Source organism: Pipistrellus kuhlii, unplaced genomic scaffold (genome assembly GCF_014108245.1).
Source record: "Pipistrellus kuhlii isolate mPipKuh1 unplaced genomic scaffold, mPipKuh1.p scaffold_m20_p_1, whole genome shotgun sequence".
NCBI lineage: Eukaryota > Metazoa > Chordata > Mammalia > Chiroptera > Vespertilionidae > Pipistrellus > Pipistrellus kuhlii.
Window position 1 is genome coordinate 171,999,923 of NW_023425404.1, and position 23,166 is coordinate 172,023,088.

Here is a 23,166-nt window from a genome sequence, read left to right on the forward strand (position 1 = left end):
CCAGTCCCCTGTGTGCTAGCCATGCTTAATTTCTTGCTGCTAGGCTTTTGTGTATCTTTTCTACTTTGCTCTATCTATAAAGTTCTCATTTCCCTATGACCATACCTCACCTCCCTCTTCCCAGCAAATGCTTTGTTCAAACTTAGAAAATCTCTCATCACCTTTTAAGGTTCACATCGAGCATCATTCTCCCCTAAGAAACCTTTCCTGACTTTCCAGAATGGAGTGACAGCTACTTGTCTATTTTTTGTCACCAGATTGTCCTATGCATATCATTCTTAAAGCCTTTGCAGCATGGCTTGTATTTTTAGACGACATGGCTGTCTCCCTCAACTAATCTATAAACATCTTGACGATAAGTACCTCTCTCTAGATTCTGTGTTCTCAGCAGAGAGTAAATACAGAGTTTCTGGCACAGAGAAAATGCAAAGTAAATGTGTTACCACATGGCTAGAGATGTAAAGACAGGAATTCATTTCAAACTCACGAAATAGGAAGATAAATTTGTTTACGTGCATATGGTGGTTGATTTTTTTTTTAAGGTATGTATCTTGTCCAAAGTGAGAAGTGTCTGTAGGTGTATGTGTATGTGTTGTGTCCTAACTCAATTTTGGGTAAGTTACACAACTCTTATAAGCTTCAGTTTCCTTCTCTGAATCTCTATAAAGAAGAGTTAATTATAGAATCTAGTAGGGGCCCAGTGCACGAATTTGTGTACTTTGAAAGGAACTGTGGGCCATGAGGCTGCGGTGGGCACATGGGTGGGTCTTAGACCATCCTCTATGCCCCTGTCTGGCCCCTCCCACCACGGCCCCTGGTCCCCTGTCTGCAGGCAGCCCCACTCCCGCCGCCACTCACACTGGCTGATAGTGTAGAGCAATTGGGACCGGTGCCAGCAGTGGGTGTGAGCAGCAGCCCTGATCGCCCCTTAGGAGCACAGGAAGGTGGAGAAGCCTTCATAGGTGACCGGGGCCAGCAGCAGGTGCGAGCACTGGGTAGGACTATGGTATGCGGGAGCAAAAAATTTTCAGTAACCACCGTTGGCTCACCCTGATGACAGCGACCGATGCTCCTCCTTGGTCTGGCACCCCTGCTCACCTGCTCCACCATCCCACTGTGGCCGACACCTGCCATGTTCCGCACTCTGCCTCCTGCTGCAGATGTCCGCCATGTTCCGTGCACACCTCCTGGTTGTTCGGTTGTTCTGCCGTTTGGTCTATTTGCATATTAGTGTTAACTATATACAATATATATATTTCATAGGATTCTTGGGAGGCTAACCTGGGAGATGGCTGAAGTGAGGATACTAAGCAAGGTGCTTGTATTTGTTTCCTGTGGCCGCTATAACAAATGATCACAACCTTGATAGCTTAAAACAACACAAATTATCCTAGAATTATGGAGGTCAGAAGTCCAAACTAGGTCTCACTGGACTAAAATTAGCATGTTGGTTGTACTGCATTCCTTCTGGGGGCTCTAGGAGACGCTCTGTTCCCTATTTCCCCCAGCTCTGAGAGGCTTCCTGCGTTCCTTGGCTTGTGGCTCCTTTCTTTCTTCAAAATGAGCAACGGCCCATTGAATCTTTCTCACACTGTGTGGCTCTGGCACACACTACCTCCCTTCCTTTTCTGCTTGTAAGAACCTCGGGCTCACCTGAATAATCCAGGATAGGGTTTCCACCTCACATTCCCTAGTTGACAGCTGCAGCATCCCTTTTGCCATGTAAGGTGGTAAGGTCACATAGTCACAGGTTCTGAGGCTGTGGACACCTCTGAGGCAGCATTATTTTGCCACTTACAGTGCTCAATCCGCTCATTGTAGGTGATCAGTAAAGCTCGGCGATGATTACTGTAATTATGGACAGTTTCTTAAACATTGTTAAACAGAGCTGAAACACTTCTGAGCCATACAACGTCATTTTCTATTACTAGTCACCATTATTTCACTCCGAAAGTGGGGTAAGCGATTCACTTTTGAAAATTTCCTGGGCCATTTTGCTTTTGAAGGTAGAAGGGAATGGTATTTATTGGTAGCCCCAAGGAAGACAATTTTAATTTCATTGTGTAGTAATGACCAACAGTTATTGAGAACTTACTCTGTGCCGTGAACTGTCAGGGAGTTATGAATGTATTGGCCAGTTTGATTCTAGCAACCAGCCCTAGAATGGAAGGTACTTTTATTTTCCTTATTTAATGGCAGTTGAGAGTGTGTGCAAAGTTTCAGGATAGTAAGTGCTAGAGACGGGACTTAAGTCCAGCTGGTCAGGCTGGAGAGCCTGTAATTCTAACCACTGCTTCATAAAAGCAGGAATGCGGAAGAGGATGGGCAGTGCTGGAAGAATGAGCTCTCTACTTTGAGCTAATAACTCAGCATTTTTATGTTCACCATGTTATACTAACTGGAGGGTATTTAGTCTTTTTGAGTTCTAATTTTTGTGCTTTTTAATAAAATGCATCATAGGCAACTAAGTTGGGAGTTGGTAAGTTTCTAGAGATGCTTGAAACAAAATTATCTAGTGAGTTCAGGCTTTTTCATACAAGTCCCTTAGCCACTGCCTCCTTCTCCCTCTCCCCCTCCCCTCCCTCACACATTATACCCTATACCCAGTTGCCCCTTATCGACCTACTCCGCCCCTTCCTTCTCCCCCTCCTCCTCCTCCCCCCTCCTCCCTCCTCCTCCTTCTTTTCATCCTCCTCCTCCTCCTCCTCCTCCTCCTCCTCCTCCTCCTTCTTCTTCCTCTCTCTCTCTCTCTCTCTCTCTCTCTCTCTCTCTCTCTCTCTCTCTCTCTCTCTCTTATCTCTCTCAACATTAGCTATAGCAACTATCATGTATTATCATTCTATTCTACTAAGCCACTTTATATGTAGAATTTAAGAGTAAGAAAGCTGCTTTTTTTTTTTTTTTTTAAAGAAAGTTATCTAAGTCATTGTTTCCTAAGTAAGTCAGTGTTTCAAAGGACATCTGAGAGTAACCAGATATTATTACCAGTCACCAATGTAGGTAAAAAAAGATAAGAGAAAGATTATCAACAAGGCTAGTCATTACAAACAAAATGTTAACAACTGCAGATGTTTTATACAGTAACTATCTCCTTTTATTAGTAAGTGAATTACTCAGGGACATAACTATGAGGAATTGGCATTTGCTAAAAGTGTGTTGACAGAGCTGGGTGCTGATCCAGAAGGTTAGCATGATAAGTAAATCAACTTCACGGACATCATGTATTCATTATAGGCACATTGGTGGAAACATGTTATGTGAAAAATCTCTTATACCAAAACACGCAGAGAAGAGAACAAATAACAAGTGGATAAAAATAATATTATATCTAATTGATTAGTAAAATTTTCTGTATGAATGAAATGCATGTTATGTAGTAATCAAGTCTATCACATACTTATTTTGATCCAGAATAAATTCTAAATTATTTTAAAAACAGTTAAAGGAAGTGTTTCATTTCACCTACTGCATTTTATATTCACTCATAATCCCACGGACACTTTGGAGAATGTGTTACCTGTATGGCATGGTTATGATTTAGCTTTTACACTCGATGTTTTATTTAGAATCCTTTGGCAGATGAATCTGTTGACCTCAGTTAGCCAGAAAACAGCTGCTTTTCTATTTTGATTTGTACTTAATATTTACCAAGTGTCAAGCACATGTACAGAAATTTTTTCCATAGGCTGATATTAAACATTTTATTTATATTTCTTTTATTTTTAACGGCCCATGAACTGTTTGGAAACATGAGAACCAATTAGAGCATTCACTGTAAATGTTTTTAGAAAAAAAAAATTCCCCTGGGCATTTCTCTAGTGGATCAATATCACATTCATTTATTTTAGTAGCATTCTCAACTACAGTGCTATATTCTGGAAACAGTCTGTTATCTATTTTAATGAAGTTAAAAAATACATGATCTCTTTCAAGTTTTTCAAAAGTTTCTGCCTGAAGTCAAAGCTAGGTGGTCCCCAGTAGTCATGTTTGACACCTTATTTTGTCAGTGAATGAATAGGTTGAGAAAATGTCCAGTTGATAATGTTAGCTTAGTGACTATTTCTTATTTCTTGTAATTATTAAAATGAAGATAATTTAGTTTCTTCTTTTTTTGTGGGGGTTAGAATTTCACTTGTTTGATATACTTTTTCTATTGGTAAATACATGAGACCTATTATTTTTATTTTTCTGTTATGCATAGTTCACTGACATTTAGAGTAAAATGCGAAGAAACCTAAGGAGAAGGCTAAAGAGGCACTGCTGTGTCCTCTGGTGGAGATGGAGATATGGAGAACACGTGTCCTGGGTGCTGAGTAGCATAAAATAATGGGACAAATTGAGAAAGAGAAGGCAGGAAGGAAATACTGTAAGATTCACCACGTTTTGTTGTTGTTGTTTTAAAATATATTTTTATTGCTGAAACCGGTTTGGCTCAGTGGATAGAGCATTGGTCTGCGGACTAAAAGGTACCAGGTTCAATTCCGGTCAAGGGCATGTACCTTGGTTGCGTGCACATCCTCAGTAGGGGGTGTGCAAGAGGCAGCTGATTGATGATTCTCTCTCATCAATGTTTCTAACTCTCTATCCCTCTCTCTTCCTCTCTGTAAAAAAATCAATAAAATATATTTAAAAAAATATATTTTCATTGATTTCAGAGAGGAAGAGAGAGAGACAGAGACAGAGAGAGGGAGAGAGAAACATCAATGATGAGAGAGAATTATTGGCTAGCTACTTTCTGCATGCAACCCCGGGGCATGTGCCCTGATCAGGTATTGAACTATGACCTCCTGGTTCATGGGTCAATGTTCAACCACTGAGCCATACCGGTGGGTATTACCACATTTTATTTAATTGTGGCAAATCTCCGGGGGAATAGCCCTAAATTCCTTAGGCACTGAAAACCTGGGTAAGGAAGCAATAGTTTCTTCACAGGATTATATGTTTTGCAGAAGAGAAACTCTACTGATTAGCTTTCTCTTTGTGTTTGCTGGGGTAGAATGTGACTTGGGAAAGTAGCTCTAGAATTTTCTTCAGATGCGTTTAAAAATGAATCTTTCTAGTAATGTTTTAAAAATGCATATTTTTGTCTTTCAGGAACATTACAAAAAGCCTACTTGAAATCAAACGAGAGTGAACCGATAGCCACTGACAGTGAAGTTCAAGTGCCTGATGTCCTTCTTACAAACACAAGTCACCCTGAGAGCACAGTGACATCTACTGCACATCCCAACGACCGCGCTCCCGCCTGGACCACCCGTGCTCCTCTCCCAGGGGACCAAGGTCACAGGAACACGAGTAAGCCTGAAGGAGCTGCATGCATGTGCCCTTTCCTGTCTGTGGGACCCACAGGTGGATTTTCAAGTGTGGCCACAAATGCTCACAAATCATAGTCACTTACTGATCACACAGGCAGAGCTCCACTCATTTCCCCCAAGCCTAGCAGAGAGCGCTCTTCAGCTCAGCCATCCCGGTAGGACATAATGAAGTTCACCATATGATTCAACATTTCTGAGGCAGGAAAATGTGTTTGCCCCGATATAAGGGTACTGATTTTTTTTTTTTTTGGGGGGGGGGTTCGCCTCTGAAAGTTTGTGCTTCAAAGTTTTTTGTTTAAAAAAAATATATATTTTATTGATTTTTTTATAGAGAGGAAGAGAGAGGGATAGAGAGTCAGATACATCGATGAGAGAGAATCATCGATCAGCTGCCTCTTGCACACCCCCTACTGGGAATGTGCCCGCAACCAAGTACATGCCCTTGACCGGAATCGAACCCAGGATCTTTCAGTCCCCATGCCGAAGCTCTATCCACTGAGCCAAACTGGTTTTGGCTGTGCTTCGAAGTTTTAAGTTACTTATTTTGAGATGTTTACTTGGTGTGACTTGTTATCGGGGCCTTGTTAGAGGAGACCCCAGCTCCATATCAGAATGCCACATGATTGAACCAGAGCTACCACCCTCTCATTTGCCTCTGACATGTCCATGGGTTCTTATTTTCTCGCTTCACTCTCCTCCCTCTTTGATTGACTGTGGTGCGATGTACTGTGCGTGCTGGTGACTGACAGGTCATCACACCATGAGGAACGTGGCATAGGTGAAACTTCCGCTTGAGGGCAGCTGGAGAGGTTTGTCAGTTATTCCAGAAAAGAGCTGGGGGAGAGAGAGGATGGAAAGTGTGGAGATCGGGTCAGGGAGATGGTGGCAGACAATGTTCTCTGGAAGGTGACTCTGTTCCTCAGCACCCCGCAGGTTTTGTTTGTTTGTTTGTTTTTTGGTCAAATTACTAAGCTTCCACGTGGAAGGGAAAGTGCCCTAGAGCCGTGGTCAGCAAACGGCGGCTCGCGGGCCACATGCGGCTCTTTGGCCCCTTGAGTGTGGCTCTTCCACAAAATACCACGGCCTGGGTGAGTCTATTTTGAAGAAGTGGCATTAGAAGAAGTTTAAGTTTAAAAAAATCTCAAATTTCTCAAAAGAAATTTCAGTCCTTGAACTGTTGATATTTGGCTCTGCTGACTCATGAGTCTGCCGACCACTGGCCTAGAGCTTCGACTCTGCCCCAGTCAGCGCCGATGAAACCATCAGCACTGTTTCTGTCAGGACTTGCTCTGCAGTTGTCTTGATTCTCATTTTCTTCCTCCTAAAACCAAGTTAGGTGATTGAAAACTATAGCAGGCCCTCCCAGCCACCACCATCTTCTTGTTTGTCCTTCCCCCTTTGGTGAAAACCCACTGAGGGAAATCCCCTCTGAGGGCCAGGACACAGGATGGATTTTCATTCTGAGCCAAGAAAGGAAGGACAGAGCTGTCCTTGGCTATCACAGCCCATGTTTGCCAGTGTCTGAAGAAAAGCAGGATAATTCTGTTTCTCCAGAGAGACAGACTGGCCTCCACTGTTTCACACGGCACTGGTGGCACTGGTAGGCATTAGCTGTTCCTTAGGCTCAGTGTTCACCAGTGATTCAGACAGGTTTGTGTTCACTACCTGCCAGTGATACTGCAAATCCCAGTAATGCCAAGTGAAATATATGTTCCTCCTGAGTTTAATTTTGAGGTTTTTTTTTTTTTTTTTTTTTTTTTTTTGTGTGTGTGTGTGTGTGTGTGTGTGTTTTGTTGCTGTTAAATATTTCAGTCATGCCTTCAGCACTTCATTATTCTTAAGGACAGTATTTTTTCCATCAGAAGTGCAAAAGTCATTTAAGCAAAAACTCAGTCCAGTTAATGTGGTTGCAATTATAGCCATTGTTGTTTTCTTATACTGAGTGGATTTGTCTCGATTTCGAAAGCTCCATTATTTGTTGAGATTCCAGCTGAGGTGACAGACACGTACCCCGAAGAGTAAAGAAACAGATGGTACTTGTTGCTCAGTTTGGAAGTTTGATGCGCGTCTGTTTGACTCGTTCTTTTCTCCCTGTGGCTGGAGCTTTGCTTGAGAGCATGAATGTAAGTTGACATGTAAAGGAAATCCAGGTAACATGAGCATGATTAAATGGAGAAAGGCTGAAACTTTTGAATATGTGTCATTCTGTGTTGTTCGTGTGTTGATTGTTCGAACTGAGCTTTACTGTTTGACTACATGACCCTCAATAGACCGTCTGTATTAACTAAAATTGTTCATTGCAAGGGATTTGATAGTTTTTCATGCATTCCAGCAGCATTGCTACCCTGCTATTCTAGAGTTTTTGGGACATATGTGCGTATTTTCTCCGTGGTTCTTATAACTAACTGGTGAGATATGCAGGACAGGCAATTATATTTTGTACCAATTTTCAAAATATAAAATTAAGGATTACGGACATTAAGTTACGTGTCTGATATCACTTGTGTAGTAATCAATTGGTAGACATGGAATTAGGATTCAGATCTTGGGACTCCTAGACCAGTGCTCTTTCAACTATTTCATGCTTTCTCAGTCACTATCATTGCCTTTTTTTTTTTTTTTTTTTTTTTTTTTTTTTTTTTTTTTTTTTTTTTGCAGTGGCAGGAGCATGACTGAGTACATTTTTTTAAAGAAGAAGTATGTATTTTTATTGGTATCAGAGAGGAAAGGAGAGGTAGAGAGAGATAGAAACATCAATGATGAGAGAAAATCATTGATTGGCTGACTCCTGCATGCCCCCTATTGGGGATTGAGCCCACAACCCAGGCATGAGCCAGGACAGGGAATCAAACCGTGACTTCCTGGTTCTTAGGTGGATGCTTAACTGCTGAGCCAGGCCATCTGGGCACTGCACAAATTTTAAGCTCCAAGAGAGTAGAAGAGGAGTCTGTTTTGTTTATTACAGCCTATCCCATAATCCGCAAAAAATTAATTGTTGAGTGAATCAACTGCTGTCATTTTAACACTATAGTATCTGATTTATCACTTTTTGTTAGTAATGTCTAATCACACTTCTGCACTTGGTATTTATTTAACCAATTCTGTTTAAAGCATCATTGAATGCCTTGTATCTGAATGAACACTTAGCAGAGAATTTGCCTCATTTCTGTTTTCAATCATTCTTGAATGAAAATGTCATTTTTAAATTCCAGGCATATGTAAAAGCTATTTAAGTCCATTTCAGTCCGAAAACACAGTAGCCAGACATTCTGTCCTTCACAGATATCTTGGGTGGAAAACCAGAGGGAGAACTCCTGGCAAAAGGTATCAGGAAATAGCCTTTCCTTAAGACATTTCCTTGGGAGGAGAGGGTGATGGGGTCGGGGGAGGGGTGGCAGGGGTCCTTAATATCATGCCAAAGCATAGAATATTGCAGTTTGTAAAGTTTTAACCACAACTTCCCTACCCCTCCCCTCTATCCCCAATTTACACTATGTAGCAAATCTGGGCTTTGTGAATGTGAAATAGGCTTATGTAACATCTGTTACTTCTGGACTTTCATTAGTTACATTCGGAAAACCAGTTGTAATATGGAAAGGGGGAAAAAGGCCCATAGTTAGCATTCATGCTATATTTCAGCAAGGGATTTCCCTAGGTTGCATTCTGTATTTGGGTTTTTATTTTCACTTTGATTCCTTATGTATTTTGTAAATATTTGAACATAAATTGAATTTTAAGAAAAAAGAGAAAAACTTTCTGGCCAACCTAGAGCTTTTGAGTTAAAACTCATATGGCACACAGTAGAGTAACTAGAAACTGATCAGGAACTAAAGTGACAAGAGTGGGTTAAGGCACTGAAAGGTTAAGGTATTCTGTTTTCGTACACAGCTTCTAAATCTCTTATATCAGATGAAAACACAGTATACCTCTCACTTACTTCAGAAATGCTTTTTGAAATATAGTCAGCATACCATAAAGTTCACCCTTTTAATATATACAGTTAAGTATTTTTAAAAAATATATTCCCAGAGCTGTACAACCATGACTGCTCTCTAGATAGAGATATTTTAGGACGTATTTATCCCTACAGAAAAAATGCCAATATTCTTTACCCCTTCTTTTCTCTTTCCCCTGCTTGGGTCCAAAAGGAATCTACTTTTTGTCTCTATGGATTTGCCATTCTGAACATTTCATATAAAGGGCATCCTATCATCAAGATGTGGCTTTTGTGACCGGCCTCTCCTATCCCTCTTGGTTGCGTGCACAGCCTTGCACAGGCTCCTGGCCTCCGGAGATCCCAAGGCATTTGTCAGAGCTTTTCAGAGGCCCCTGTGGACACCTCATTCCTGTTTTTCCTTTCCAGCCTTTTGTCCGTCTCTCATTTCCCACCCGGATTCTTGTGGTGGGTGGTTGTGATGTCAAACAACTGGCACAGATTGTGTTTGAGGACGCCCTCGGGATACAGCTGTTTGCACAGAGAGAGCTCCAGGTCAGGTCACATAAAGACCAGCCCCAATGAACCCTTTCCCGGGGGCTTCCAGACAGGGTGAGTGGTGACAATTCCCTGGGGATGGCTTTTTGGGAGGACAAATCCATTCTACCCTCTCCTAGGTTGCCAGTTTTCATAGTTACCCTGGTTGCAAGGCCATCACAGAACTGAGGAGAAGGGAAAGGTAACAGGGCAATTTAAAATGCTACAAAGCTCATAGTTCTTACTGTGACCCAGGCATTTTTCTTGAATAATGAAAAATGCAAGCCTTTGGTTAAGTCCCAAAGTGCTAAAAGATTTGATTTTAACACCCCCTCCCCCCGAAACAGTATTTTTATTGTTTTATGGAGGAACAAATTTTGGAGGATTTTACCCTCCAACTTTTTAAATTTTCTACAACATTGGGAGCTGATTTTTATTCTTTTTATAATGCATAAATATGATATTATATATTAATTTTAAATGGAAATCTTTTCACTCATTTTTTGTATATTACTCTTTTTCCTTCCTTTGCCTCCTATTACCCTATCTATGTGCATAGTTAACCCATGTTGACAATCTAGTATATACGATTTTATAGTTTTCTCCGTGTTTGTGAAATGTGGAGTTTGGGATCGGATCTCCCCCTTGCAGGTTCTTGCCTCATGAGTTTTGAAGAATAAAATTCGTACTAAAAGGCCTTGCTAGTAAAAGTGTGGAAATTTATTGGAAGCAAATACAAACTCCCATGTAGGGAGAGGTTCCCCAGGGGGTAACCAACTAAGCCCCTTTTTCTAAGGTTTATAAAGACTCTAGTTCTTTGTCTCTTCATGCGCCCTTCTAATTGGACCCCGTCCCCACTTTATAACCCTGAGCTTTTCTAATTGGTCAGTCTTGTGCAGAATATCAGCTTCAACATCCAAAACCCAGGATGGTGCTCCTCTTTTTTCTCTCCCTTTTACCTTGCAACATTCCTCTATCTCCAGTGAAAATATGTCTTCCTCTTTCCAGCGTCTGTCCAAATTTTCTATCCTCTGTGAAAGTATGTTTCCTTTATACTTATACTCTGTGACTTTTCTTTATCCTCTGTGAGTGTTTGCCTTCTGGCAACTCTAAGCTCTCACCTATGCATTCCTCCCCCATAGATCCTCTTTATTCCTAAGACTCCCTAAACTTGCCCGTTTTGTTCTTAGAATTTCTTATACTATCCTATATAATAAAAGCCTAACATGCAAATTGACCTAATGGTGAATGACTGGTTGCTATGACATGTACTGACCACCAGGGGGCAGACGCTCAACACAGAAGTTGCCCCCAACCTGCAGGCCCCAACCAGTGGTGGTGGCAGGGGACAGGGCTGGTGAGTGAGCTGCTCCAGGCCAGCCAAGGCAGGTGCCAGCAGGGCCCCCTGATCGTCCCACCAGCCGCCTCACAGATCGACCCTGATTGCTGGCCAGGCCTAGGGACCCTACCTGTGTGCGGATTTTGTGCACTGGGCCTTTAGTTATATAGAAGCATATGTACACATATATGTATACAGAGTAATATACATGCAAAGGTGATTTTGTCATTGTTTTCCAAAAAGTGGGATCTTACTTAGTACATGTATTTTTCTATTTAATGTTATCTTGTTTAAGAATACTTCACATAAATATGTCTAATTTATTGTTGCAATGACTGAACAGTATCCCATGTTGTCATTACACCATAATTTATTTTATTTCAGCCATTCTCCCAATATAAGGTATTCACCTTATATCTAGCTTGAAGTGTTTTTTTTTTTTTTTTTATGTGATTTTTGTTTTGTTTTATCAGTGATCTCTCTTCTGAAGATAAAATGACTTGATCATGGCAGTGAAGCTGTCTAAATAACAGTGACTTATTAGCACTATACCTAAATGCTTTAAACACATATCCCGAATTTATTATTGCAGAAAGCTTACACATCCATCTAAAACCTTAAGGTTATTCTTTTTTCCTAGTTCTGTGTTGTCAACATGGCATTTCTACTAGCTTAAAAGTAAGCTCTGCATGAATATGAAGCTAAGAGGAACAGAGCAAGTGTTGTTTTACCTGGATTACTGTTCATTAGGCAACTATCCCAAGGACATTTGGGGAAAGGAAGTCTAACTAGACATTTGAAGTTAGGGAATTCCCCTCTCCATATTTCCGAATGGAACCCTAAATGTCTTTATTATGTTTTTCCACAATCAATTCTACTGCCCCAGGGTCATGTACCCCCCTCCATAGATTACTTTCTGGATTATTATATGGTTTGGAGTGGGAGTCTGTGCTATGTATGTGTACATGTGGGTGGGTGAATTGTATCCTTATCATTCCTATTATGTTATTGGACAGTATTTCTCCATCCGGGGTCTGAGGGACCTCAAATGTATTCTGGCAGATCCTTGAATTCTCTATAAGAATTTCTTAAATGTATGCTTTAATTTCTATGATAATAAAAAAATAATTAAGGTAAGCCTATTCTTAATTACCTGGATTACCATCTTTTTAAAAATATATATATATTTTATTGACTTTCCACAGAGAGGAAGGGAGAGGGATAGAGAAATAGAAATGTCAATGAGAGAGAAACATCGATCAGCTGCCTCCTGCACATCCCCTACTGGGGATGTGCCTGCTACCAATGTACATGCCCTTGACCAGAATCGAACTCGGGACCTTTCAGTCCGCAGTCCAAGGCTCTATCCATTGAGCCAAACCGGTTTCGGCTGGATCACTATCTTATAACAAGCATTGATACGGATTTTTGGTACCTGTATTTGAGTTTCTATTTATGGTTATGTTGCTGCTAAGCTATACTGCTTAGACTGTTGGGAAAAAAATGACTAAAGAAACAATTTGGTGATACAACCTTTAACATTTCATGAAGTGAACAGCTTCCGGCCTTCCATCCCATCTTCATCTTACTAAAGACAGGAAGCTTTAGCAAGATAAAGAATAAAGAACAAGGAAGAGGGAAAGAGAAAACACCTGGTTGGCTGGGGCCACATAGCCACCCTTGCTTTAGATTAGAAGGAACAAGGAAATAAGCAGGGAGCCCAGAGCTGGCTTGGCTTTGGAGATTAGCTGATTGGGAATACTGCGTTTCCAGTCAAGCTGAGCAGTTCCAGGGACAGGAAAGTTATCCAAGTTTCAGTTTGGTGACCTGGCTACCCAGACAAGAGCGGCTCCATCTTGGACCTGTAATGGTATTTCAATAGACATTTGTCAGCCATCCAGGAAGGAGTAGAGACAGAGGCAATAGATATTCTTCTCAGTTGCAGAACAAGGCATATGCTGGCATATTGTATGAGGGGCGCCTTCGAGACAGTTCAGATAGAGAAAAATGGTAACCTGCTCTCTCAGCTGGGATCTGTGGTGGTGTAAGCTCCTCAAACACAGAAGAGCCTGTTGCTTTAACAGAACAATGCTAATATCAACTCATTACTATCATTTATTTAAACTTTAATAGTTTTGTAATTTTGTTTCTATTTGATGTATACATATCAGTTTCATAGCTGTGTTACCCCTCTAGGCATGAAGGGGCTTATATCTAATTTTCTCTATACCTGCATAACTTTCTTCCTGTGAGAAAGTCTGCAATTCTCCAGCTTTCGAAATATTGCTTTATGGAACTGGAGTTGGCGGTGTTTGTGTCACATCTCCAGAAATAGCAGAGTCTAACATTTTTTTGTGCCATGGACTCCTTGGGCAACCTGGGGAAGCCTCTAGGTGTCTTCTCACAATAATATAAAGTAAATAACGGAATCTCAAAGGAAGGCAATTTTATTAACATTTTGTTATAAAAAGTATTAGAAACACACATTCATGATATAGTAATACATGATACAGAAGTAATTATGTCTAGCAGTAAGTCAATAACTAATTTTATAACAGCAATGGATGTAAATATTTTGAAATGTTTGTAACAACTTCATGTTGATAGGAAAATAGCTGTGATTTCTAATTTATTTTTCTGTGTGTTGCCTTCATTGATAATTTAAGAATGCTGAATTTCACATAGAAGTTAATGGAAATAGAGATGCTTATTTACCTCTGATCTAGGTTTTTCACTAAAATTTCATGTATGGGCCATTAGGGCCTTTGGATTATGAATAAGAACACATAGTCTAGAGGAAAAGAGTATTATTATTGTTATTATTATAATTATTATTATTATTATTAGGCACCTGGGAGAATCTGAGGCCTGCCTAAGCTGTTTCATTAAGGATTTTCTAGAATCAGTGATCAGACTCTCAAACCTCAGAGGGAAAGTAGGGGAGGGTGGGAGTAAGGGGAAGAGATCCACCAAAGGACTTGTGTGCATGCATATGGGCCTAGCCAGTGGCCATGACAACAGGGGGGTGAGGGCATATGTAGGGAGGGGTTTGGGATAGCAATGGGAGAAGAGGACAATTATGTGATACTATAATCAATAAAAAATTAAAAAAAAAAAAAGAATTTTCTGGCCCTGGCTGGGTAGCTCAGTTGTTTATAGGGTTGTGGGTTCAATCCCTAGTCAGGGCACATATAAGAAATAACCAAGGAATGCATACATAAGTTGGACAACAAATCAGTGTTTTTCTCTTTCTCTCTCTGTCTGACTCTCCCTTCCTCTCTCTGTCTAAAATCAATAAATAAAATTAAAAATTTAAATACATTAAGAAAAAGAATTTGCTGCTCCAAAATTTACTGTAGCGATGTACTCTGCTAGACACCAGCGTCAGACCCCAATGATCAAGCCCAGTTGGGTATCCTCTCCACTTAAATCCTATTCTTCAGGTTTAAGGAACAGTCTGAGATTCAGACATGGGCTTCTAGCTAACCTCAACATCTAAGCAAGAACAAGTGGAGCATTTATATAACTGTTGCATGTGTGTCTGGTTAGCCTGGTAGCATTCTAGTAAAAATTTGTAGATTTCTTGGGAGGGAGAAAGGAAATTTGAATGTAGGAATGGACTCTTTCCTGTTCTTTTTTTCTCCCTACTCTCCTTTCCTTCATCCTCATTCCTTCTTTAGATGACTCCATCCCTGGGCTGTATTGGGTTTCTCCCAGAGAGAGCAAACTCAATTATTTGCAGAGCTGGGCTTCTGAAAGGGGTAATGGAGCGGTGCCTGTCATTCTCCTTTGGCTCCAATCCCATCCCTCCCTTCTCAAAGATTTCTGGGCAGGACTGCCTGACCCTCTTTCTGAAATGAATCCTGCAATATCCCACAGGTGACGTGTGCCCTCAAAGGTGATGTGTCTGTAACATATTAATATAGCTAATGAGAGTCAGAGTTAAATAGTCCTGTCAACAAAGGCCTGTGGCTCAAACATTTTCTCTCCAGATTCATTATCACCGTTTCCTTTCCAGGAAGAACAGCCCAGAGACCCTTGATCCATTCCGAGAGAAAAACACAAAACAGTAGCATGCTGATAATAGTATTGCCAAAACATTCCCAATCATAGTTAGGTCAAAAACAATATTTTAAAAGCCAAATTCTCAGATAAAATTTTTTAAAATCTGTAATTTACTTTACTCTCTGGTTCTGAAAGACAATTGGCATGGAACTTGTTCTTTTGCTTGAATCATTTCAATTTGCTGACTCTCTCAGGGTTTTGGTCTTTGTACAATTTTGTGTTGAGAGCAAAAGACCCATCCACAAGAGCCTGTTGGCTGTTGCTCGTGCCTTCAGAGAATATGCCTTCTGCCTTCCTTGTAGATGAAATGAGGATGGTAATAGGTTTTCCAAGCTAAATGCTTTGCATCCATTCACAGTTGATGCAAACCATTCCTTGCTTCTGAGTGTTGATGTATTTTATTGTTCTATTTTGCTGTTCTGCATCATTAACAGAGTATTAGCATGTGGTATTTGCCTTGATGACTTGCAGTACTTGTTTATAATTATATTAATTGGTGTAAACTCAATATGGTACTTATATACCCTCCTATGCTATATAAAACATTTCAAAGAGCTTACGTTAATATTCTGGGAAGCGTCATTCATTCATCATCTGCTATTTACTGGGTGCCAAGCTCTGGGCGTTGGGTGTGTATATAGACTCTAAGGATGCATCAGATAGAAATCCAGTCCCCAAATAGCCAAGTAACTACTGGGAGATATGAACATCATATATAATAGAGAGGTAATATGAAAACTGACCATCACTTCAACACACAAGATGGCTGCCCCCATGTGGTCAAAGATTGCCACCCCCATGCGGACACAAGATGGCCACTATAAGATGACCAGAAGGGAGGGAAGTTGTGGGAGATCAGGTCTACAAGGGAAGACAGTTGGAGGGGACCCAGGCCAGTAGCGGGGGGCAATTAGGGGCAATCAGGCCAGCAGGGGAGCAGTTAGGCATCAATCAGGCTGGCAGGGGAGTGGTTAGGGGTGATCAGGCTGGCAGGCAGAAGCTGTTAGGGGCAATTAGGCAGTCAGGCAGGTGAGCAGTTGGGAGCCAGCAGTCCTGGATTATGGGAGGGGTGTCCCAGGTTGGAAAGGGTGCAGGTTGGGCTGAGCGACACCCCTCTGCCTGTGCACAAGTTTCATGCACTGGGCCTATAGAGTTATTTATAACTTGAGAAATTCTGTAAGAAAGGTTGAGATGAAAGAAAATATAATCCATCATAAAGTTTTATTTAAAATTATAAAAGTAAAATGTTTCCATTTTTAAACAGATTGTGCTGTCTCATTCTTAGATTTAAAAACTTACCTACAATATTATTATCTTAGATCATTATAGATAACTTAGGTAAACTGAGCAGAGCCTTTACTTTTCAATTTTATGGCAAGGCCAACATTGCTTTTATAAGAATTAATGAGATTTATTGATAATAAGAAACATTATAAACTGATGAACACAAAGATAGATACAGAGACAGTAAAGCATCAAACAGACTGTCAAATTACAGAGGGAAGGTTAGGGAGAGGTGAGGGAGATAAGAGATCAACAGAAGGACTTGTATGCATGCATATAAGCATAACCAATGGACGCAAAACTCTGGGGGGTGAAGGCATGTATGAGAGTGGGGTTTGGGGGATGGCAATGATAAGATATGTACACATATAATACCTTAATAAAAAAAAAACCACGAGAAAAAAAAGAATTAATGAGAATTTTATTATCTCAAAAAGTGGGAGGTTTAGAGTTCTACAATTACCTCTTTGGAATTACTTTCCAGTTCTTCCATTGTTTATTAGATAATCAAGCACAGAGAGTTTGTGTCTGCTTGGGTTATGTTTTTACAAGTGTGCACTAAACAAAGGCCTTAGCATGTGATTTTCTGGAGACTGATGTATGATGTCCTGATGGCTGGTAAGCCACAGTGACTTTGTTATCACATCGTCTGTCCTTTAGAATCAACAAAATATTTTAAAAATAAATAATAAGGAGGGCTGCCATGGAAAAGAAATGAAGACCTAAGTCAAAACTCTTTGCTCGTTCTGGAGTTTGGGAATTGGCCAAGTGGCCATGTTACAGCCATTCATGAGAGGCAGAGAAGAAGGTTATGTGTGGGGGAGAAGGGCGGGAGGACACAGCAAGCCCCATCATTCTCCAAGTAGGGACCCATCAACCCTTCCTTCGTTCTCATTGCTCCTTCTGGAATGGGACTGTCCATTCTATGCCTGTCCCACCATTGTCATTTGGCATCAACTCCCCTCGTTTCACAGGTTCACAGCTGGAACCACTATAACCAGCTGAGGCAACGTACCTTCGCATTCAGGTCTGCCCTGTCCTTCCTCAACACTTCATCCTTGGCTGTCACCAAACCTAAAGTGAGGTTCCTAATAGAACTACAGAAAGATGGAAAGTCTCCTGAAATGTTGTTGCCTTTGTGAGTAGTGAGGTTGAAAACTGACCACAAGTGAGATAGTGGTTTTACAGTAAACCCTGCTCTCGAAGTGCATGATGTGCTATTAAGTCATTGTTATACTCTTATCATTATAGACTTTATTTTTACCATAGCTGGCACATAAAAAGAATTTTCATATGTATGAAAGAACACTTTGATTCAATAATAAAGTGTGGTCAGATTTCAAATTATTAGTTTTAAATTCCATAGCCTCAAGCCCAGTGAATTTATTGAATAGAGATTTAATAAATATTTTTCTCAAAAAGTAATGTTTTTAAACACTTAGTATTTTTTTAAACATAATACCCAGCAGTGTTTTATTTTGCAACTAAGCAAAACTAATTAATGAAACTTTGAATTTTGATCTTCCATGTATTAGTCATTATTCCCTCTGCAAAGAATTCTTCATGGAATTCTGAGGAAAGAGGCAGAAGGAAATGTTACTGTCTCTGCTTCACTTTTCCTGCCTTCATAACAGGGGCACAAGTATCTCTCATGTCTACTTCACAGAGTTTTTGTGAGTCAAAAATGAGACAATTGCAGCAAAAACTGTTATAGTTTACTAGAGGCCTGGGACATAGATTCATTCACTGGTTGGGTCCCTCGGCCTGGCTTGCTCCCTTTTGCAATCTGGGATCCCTTGGAGGATATTAGACTGCAAGTTTTTGTCCTGATTCCCACATGCCAGGCCAAGGGAACTCCACCTGTGCATGAATCTGTGGACTGGGTCTCTAGTATGCATATAAGATCTTTGGTTAAACTCTTCCCATTCCCACTACCCTCTTCCCTCTGAGATTCATCAGTCTGTTCCATGTTTCCATGCCTGTGTGTTGAGCATCTGCCCCCTGGTGGTCAATATACATCATAGTTACTGGTTGAATGGTCAAACGGTCAAAGGGTCGTTTAGGCTTCCTATATAATAAAAGCCTAATATGTAAGTGTCCAGTTGTCCAGTCAGCCATTCAACCAATCAAAGCATAATATGCTAATAATATGCTGAAGTTGCTCAACTGCTTGTTATGATATGCACTGACCACTAGGGGGCATAAAATCAACCAGTTGACCAGTTGCTATGATGTACACTGACCACCAGGAGGTGGATGCTCTGACTGGTAGGTTAGCTTGCTGCTGGGTTCCAGCCAAACAGAACTGAGCAAGATGGGCCGGAATGCCCTGGAACCCTCCTGTGGTTGCTCTCCAGCTGGCTAACCTCCTGTGTCTCTCCCCTCCCTATCTCTGATAGTGCATCAGTGGGGTTCCTCAGCCTGGCCTGTGCCCTCTTACACTCCGGGACCCCTCGGGGGATGTCAGAGAGCCGGTTTCAGCCCGAAGGTGGAACGACCAGTTGCTATGACATGCACAGACCACCAGGGGCAGCTGCTCAATACAGGTGCTAACCCCTGGTGGTCAGTGCGCTCCCACAGGGGGAACTGGGCTCACAGCTGGAGAGCACAGCAGCAGTGGTGGGATGTCCGACTGTGGAGAGCAGGCCTAAGCTGTCAGTTGAACATCCACTAAGGGCTGCCAGACTGCGAGAGGGCACAGGCCAGGCTGAGGGATTCCCCCTTACCCCCCCAAATGCACAAATTTTGTGCACTGGGCCTCTAGTTTATATATATATAGATTGTTTGTGCTAACAGTAGGCATTGTGTAAAAATCATTTAATCCTCACAATAACCCTATTAACACAGATCTTATTATCCTCATTTTGGAGACAGGAAACTGATAAACAGATAAATTTGGTGACTTGTCAGAGGCCACATATGTTTATAATGATAAAGATAGGATTTGAAACAAAATGTGGAATCACCATACTATATATGAGAAAGATATTTTACACACTTGGAAATGCCATACAAATTTGAATTATTATTATTACTTAATCAATCAATCAATCAATCATAATTCTAGGATAGATGATTATATGGGAAAAGATGTGTAGTTCTTTTAAAATTAATGAAAAATGAGAAGATGGCTGCTCGGGTAGGTAACTAGCCGCAGCCGCACACAACAATTTCAACAAAATACAACTAAAATATAAAATGGACATTACCCAGAACTACAGGAAAGTCGACTGACTGGAAATTCTACAGCGAGAAGCAAGGAGAAAACCAGAAGGAAGCGCGGAGGAGCTGTAAAAGCCCAAGGTACGGAGACACGCGGCGCGGAGAGGACAGAGCCGGAGAGGAGGGAGGCCGAGTGCCTGGCTGGCGGTCCCAAGCGGGAAGGAGAGAAAAGCTCCGACTGTGCTGGGCCCAGCTCCAACTGCTCTGAACCCCAATTCTAGGCCAGACCCCGGGGACCCAGGCTCATCCATAGGGAGCTGGGCTGTAAGGCGGGACTCCGGGGAAGCGGCGAAAGGAGGTCCCAGAGTCGCGCACACTGCGCACAGAGAAGGGCCGGCCGGCTGTGCCGCGGGATTGCCCTGACGGGAAGGAGACAGGGGCCCCAGACTGCTCTGAACGCCACCTCCAATCCCACTACCAACTGAACTGAACCCCAATACCGGACTCATTGGGGGAGAGCATAGATAGTTTGGCAGCAGGCGAAAATCGAGGGCACCTTTCTCTCAGAGGCGCTCGCAACAAGTACTGAAGGACCCTGAGTCTCAGGAGTCGCATAGGGCGAGGCTGACGGAAGCCAAGGCTGTAGGCTCCACCCTGAAACCCCGCCCCATCAGGAAAGCTGCCTGCGAAAATGCCTAAACCAAATAGATCACAAACGAAAGAAATGGAGGACAAAAAGCGACTGGATATAGAGTTCAAAACCACACTTATAAGGTTGTTCAAGAATCTCCTAGAAAAGGCCGATAAAATAAACAAGACCTATGAGGATATGAAAAGGGATCAACTAGAAATAATAAGGGATCAACAAGAAATAAAGAATACATTGTCTGAAATAAAAAATATTTTATGGAGTCCTAAAAACAGAATGGAAGATCGCAAGAATCAAGTCAAAGATTTGGAACATAAAGAGCCAGAAGACACTCCTCCTCAGACGCAAGAAGGCCAGAGAATCCAGAAAGATGAAGATAATGTAAGAAACCTCTGGGACAACTTAAAGCGAACCAACATCAGAATTATGGGGGTCCCAGAAGATGAGAGAGAGCAAGATATCGAAAACATACTGAAAGAAATAGTGACAGAAAACTTTCCCCACCTGGTGAAAGAATTAGACTTACAAGTCCAGGAAGCGCACAGAACTCCAAACAAAAGGAATCCAAAGAGGACCACACCAAGACAAATCATAATTAAGATTCCAAGAGCAAAAGACAAAGAGAGAATATTAAAAGAAGCAAGAGCAAAGAAGGTAGTTAGTTACCTATAAAGGAGCACCTATACGATTGTCAGCTGATTTCTCAACAGAAACCATGCAGGCCAGACGGGAATGGCAAGAAATATTCAAGGTGATGAATAGCAAGAACCTACAGCCAAAGATAATCTATCCAGCAAAGCTATCACTCAGATTCGAAGGTCAGATAAAGAGCTTCACTAATAAAAAAAAGCTAAAGGAGTTCACCACCACCAAACCAGAATTATATGAATTGCTGAAGGGGGTTCTTTCAGAAGAGAAAGTAAATAAAGATAAAAATTATGAACAACAAATACGTAACTATCAACAAGTGAATCTAAAAACCAAGGAAACTAAAAAAAAAAAAAATCTGAGGAACAATATTAACTGTTGAATATAATGGAATCAGAGGTATGGAAGGGGAGTGAACTGTTTATTCTTGGGGAAAAGGGAAAGGGGGATGTGGGAAGAGACTGAACATAAACTGTGCACCTATGGATGAGGACAATGGGGGGTGGGGAAAGGGCAGAGGGTGGGGTGAGAAGGGGGGGGAAGGAACATTTGTAATAATATGAATAAAAATTTATTAAAAAAAATAAAATAAAATAAAATTAATGAAAAATGACATATCTTATTTAGTTCTATGGAATGTGAATAATTAATTTATAATAAAATATTGACCCTTCACTGTGTTACAACATTGCCAGACTACATATTTGTTGAATGAATGAGTTACATCAGGTTATGAGACTTTAGCTATCATTTGATCATCTTAGAATCAAGGGGTATGGATGTGTATATATGAATAAAAGGAGAGCGTGACATATACATATATATATGTGTAGGATGTGAAAACTTGAAACTTGGCAAAAGACTTTACCAAGAGACTTGAGGTTGCATTAAAAATCTTAAGTTCGGAATAGATGTAAGTATATAGAAAATATTAATCCCCAAACATTATGCTTCTTCTGGCAAGAGTAGCTCTTGCTTAATTCTGGTAATTTACACTGCATTGCACTAGGCACTTACATTTTTATTCCTTATTTTGTGCACGCATTTTATTTTGGCATTCCTATGCCTTGTTATGTAAAGACTTATTACAAATGTTACAATTGACTCATTAAGAAAATGTATCTTTTGTCTCCTTGATTTCTCTTATAAGAAAGAAAATAGTTACCATGTTTGGATTCAAAGATATTCACAGAGCTAGTTAAGAATCCTCACAGAGAAGCCCAGTCTTGAGCTTTCTGTTCCTTCTTATCTCTCTGCAACCCTCTTACAGATCTTCCCAAGAACATGATATCTTTTCACATGGGTTTTTCCCAGAAACCATTCTGGCGAAATGTTATTTTTCATGTGAGTTATCTAGAATAAAGAGTGAACTTCATTATTTCCACTCTGCTGATGTAACTCTGTTCTGGGTTGACTTTGAATCGTTACCAAGAATAGATACTCAGCAATCCCAATCCAAATTGTCCCTCTGTGAGAATGGACAACCTATTTTTAATAGCCGATTCATTGATTTCTTTGAGAGAGTTTAGTTTTTGCCAATCTTGGAGAAACAACTCTATTGCTGGAATAATAATAATAATAATAAAGATTCATTAAAATATCTTACAGCGTTTAAAGTAAATCTGTGCTCTCTAAAATGGAATAGTACCTTTGTCAGAATATTACAGTGGGGGGAAAAAGGCTATCAGATCAATTTCAACTCTACATCTTAAAATGTTTCCTTTCTTACCCTCACTGAATCTGTCTCATCATCTATAAAATGGGTATAAAAACAGCATTTCCATAGGATTGTGGGAGGCGGGGTTTAGATAAAGCACTGTCTATAAAAATATCTAGCAAACACCCCCCAACCCCGTTAGGCAATCAAGGATCTTGTATCTACTTCCTTTTCTTAAAATTGGTTTATTTTTTCTATAAAACAGTAAGTGGGAATGAAATTTAAAAGATCTTTTATACTAAGAGACCACTTGAATTAGATACTAATGGTTTATTTAAGCTTTTACGGCAAAGTAAATTTACTTCATTCTATCCTCTCTCTGAATTGTGTGTTTTTCTATGCTTTTCCATTGGTCATTAGGAATTATCTTCTCTAACAATTTTTTTTTTTAACATAATAAACCCCTTTTCATTTGCCTGAGTTGACTCCAAACAGGTTACTCAGAAGGTATAGGTTTGAAGATCTGGAATTTCCACATAATAGCTGTTCACTGTTGGGCAGATATCGTAGTCTTTC

General features: G+C 40.7%; 1 protein-coding gene across 2 annotated transcripts in view; it reads left to right on the forward strand.

The window, feature by feature from the left end:
* The window catches only part of CORIN (corin, serine peptidase), a 192,527-nt gene that overhangs the window by 35,276 nt on the left and 134,085 nt on the right, over positions 1-23,166 (forward strand). For both annotated transcript variants that reach the window (XM_045572856.1, XM_045572862.1), the window contains exon 3: positions 5,095-5,295. In XM_045572856.1, the coding sequence (XP_045428812.1) occupies positions 5,095-5,295 (201 nt within the window). The remainder of the gene's footprint in view (positions 1-5,094; positions 5,296-23,166) is intronic.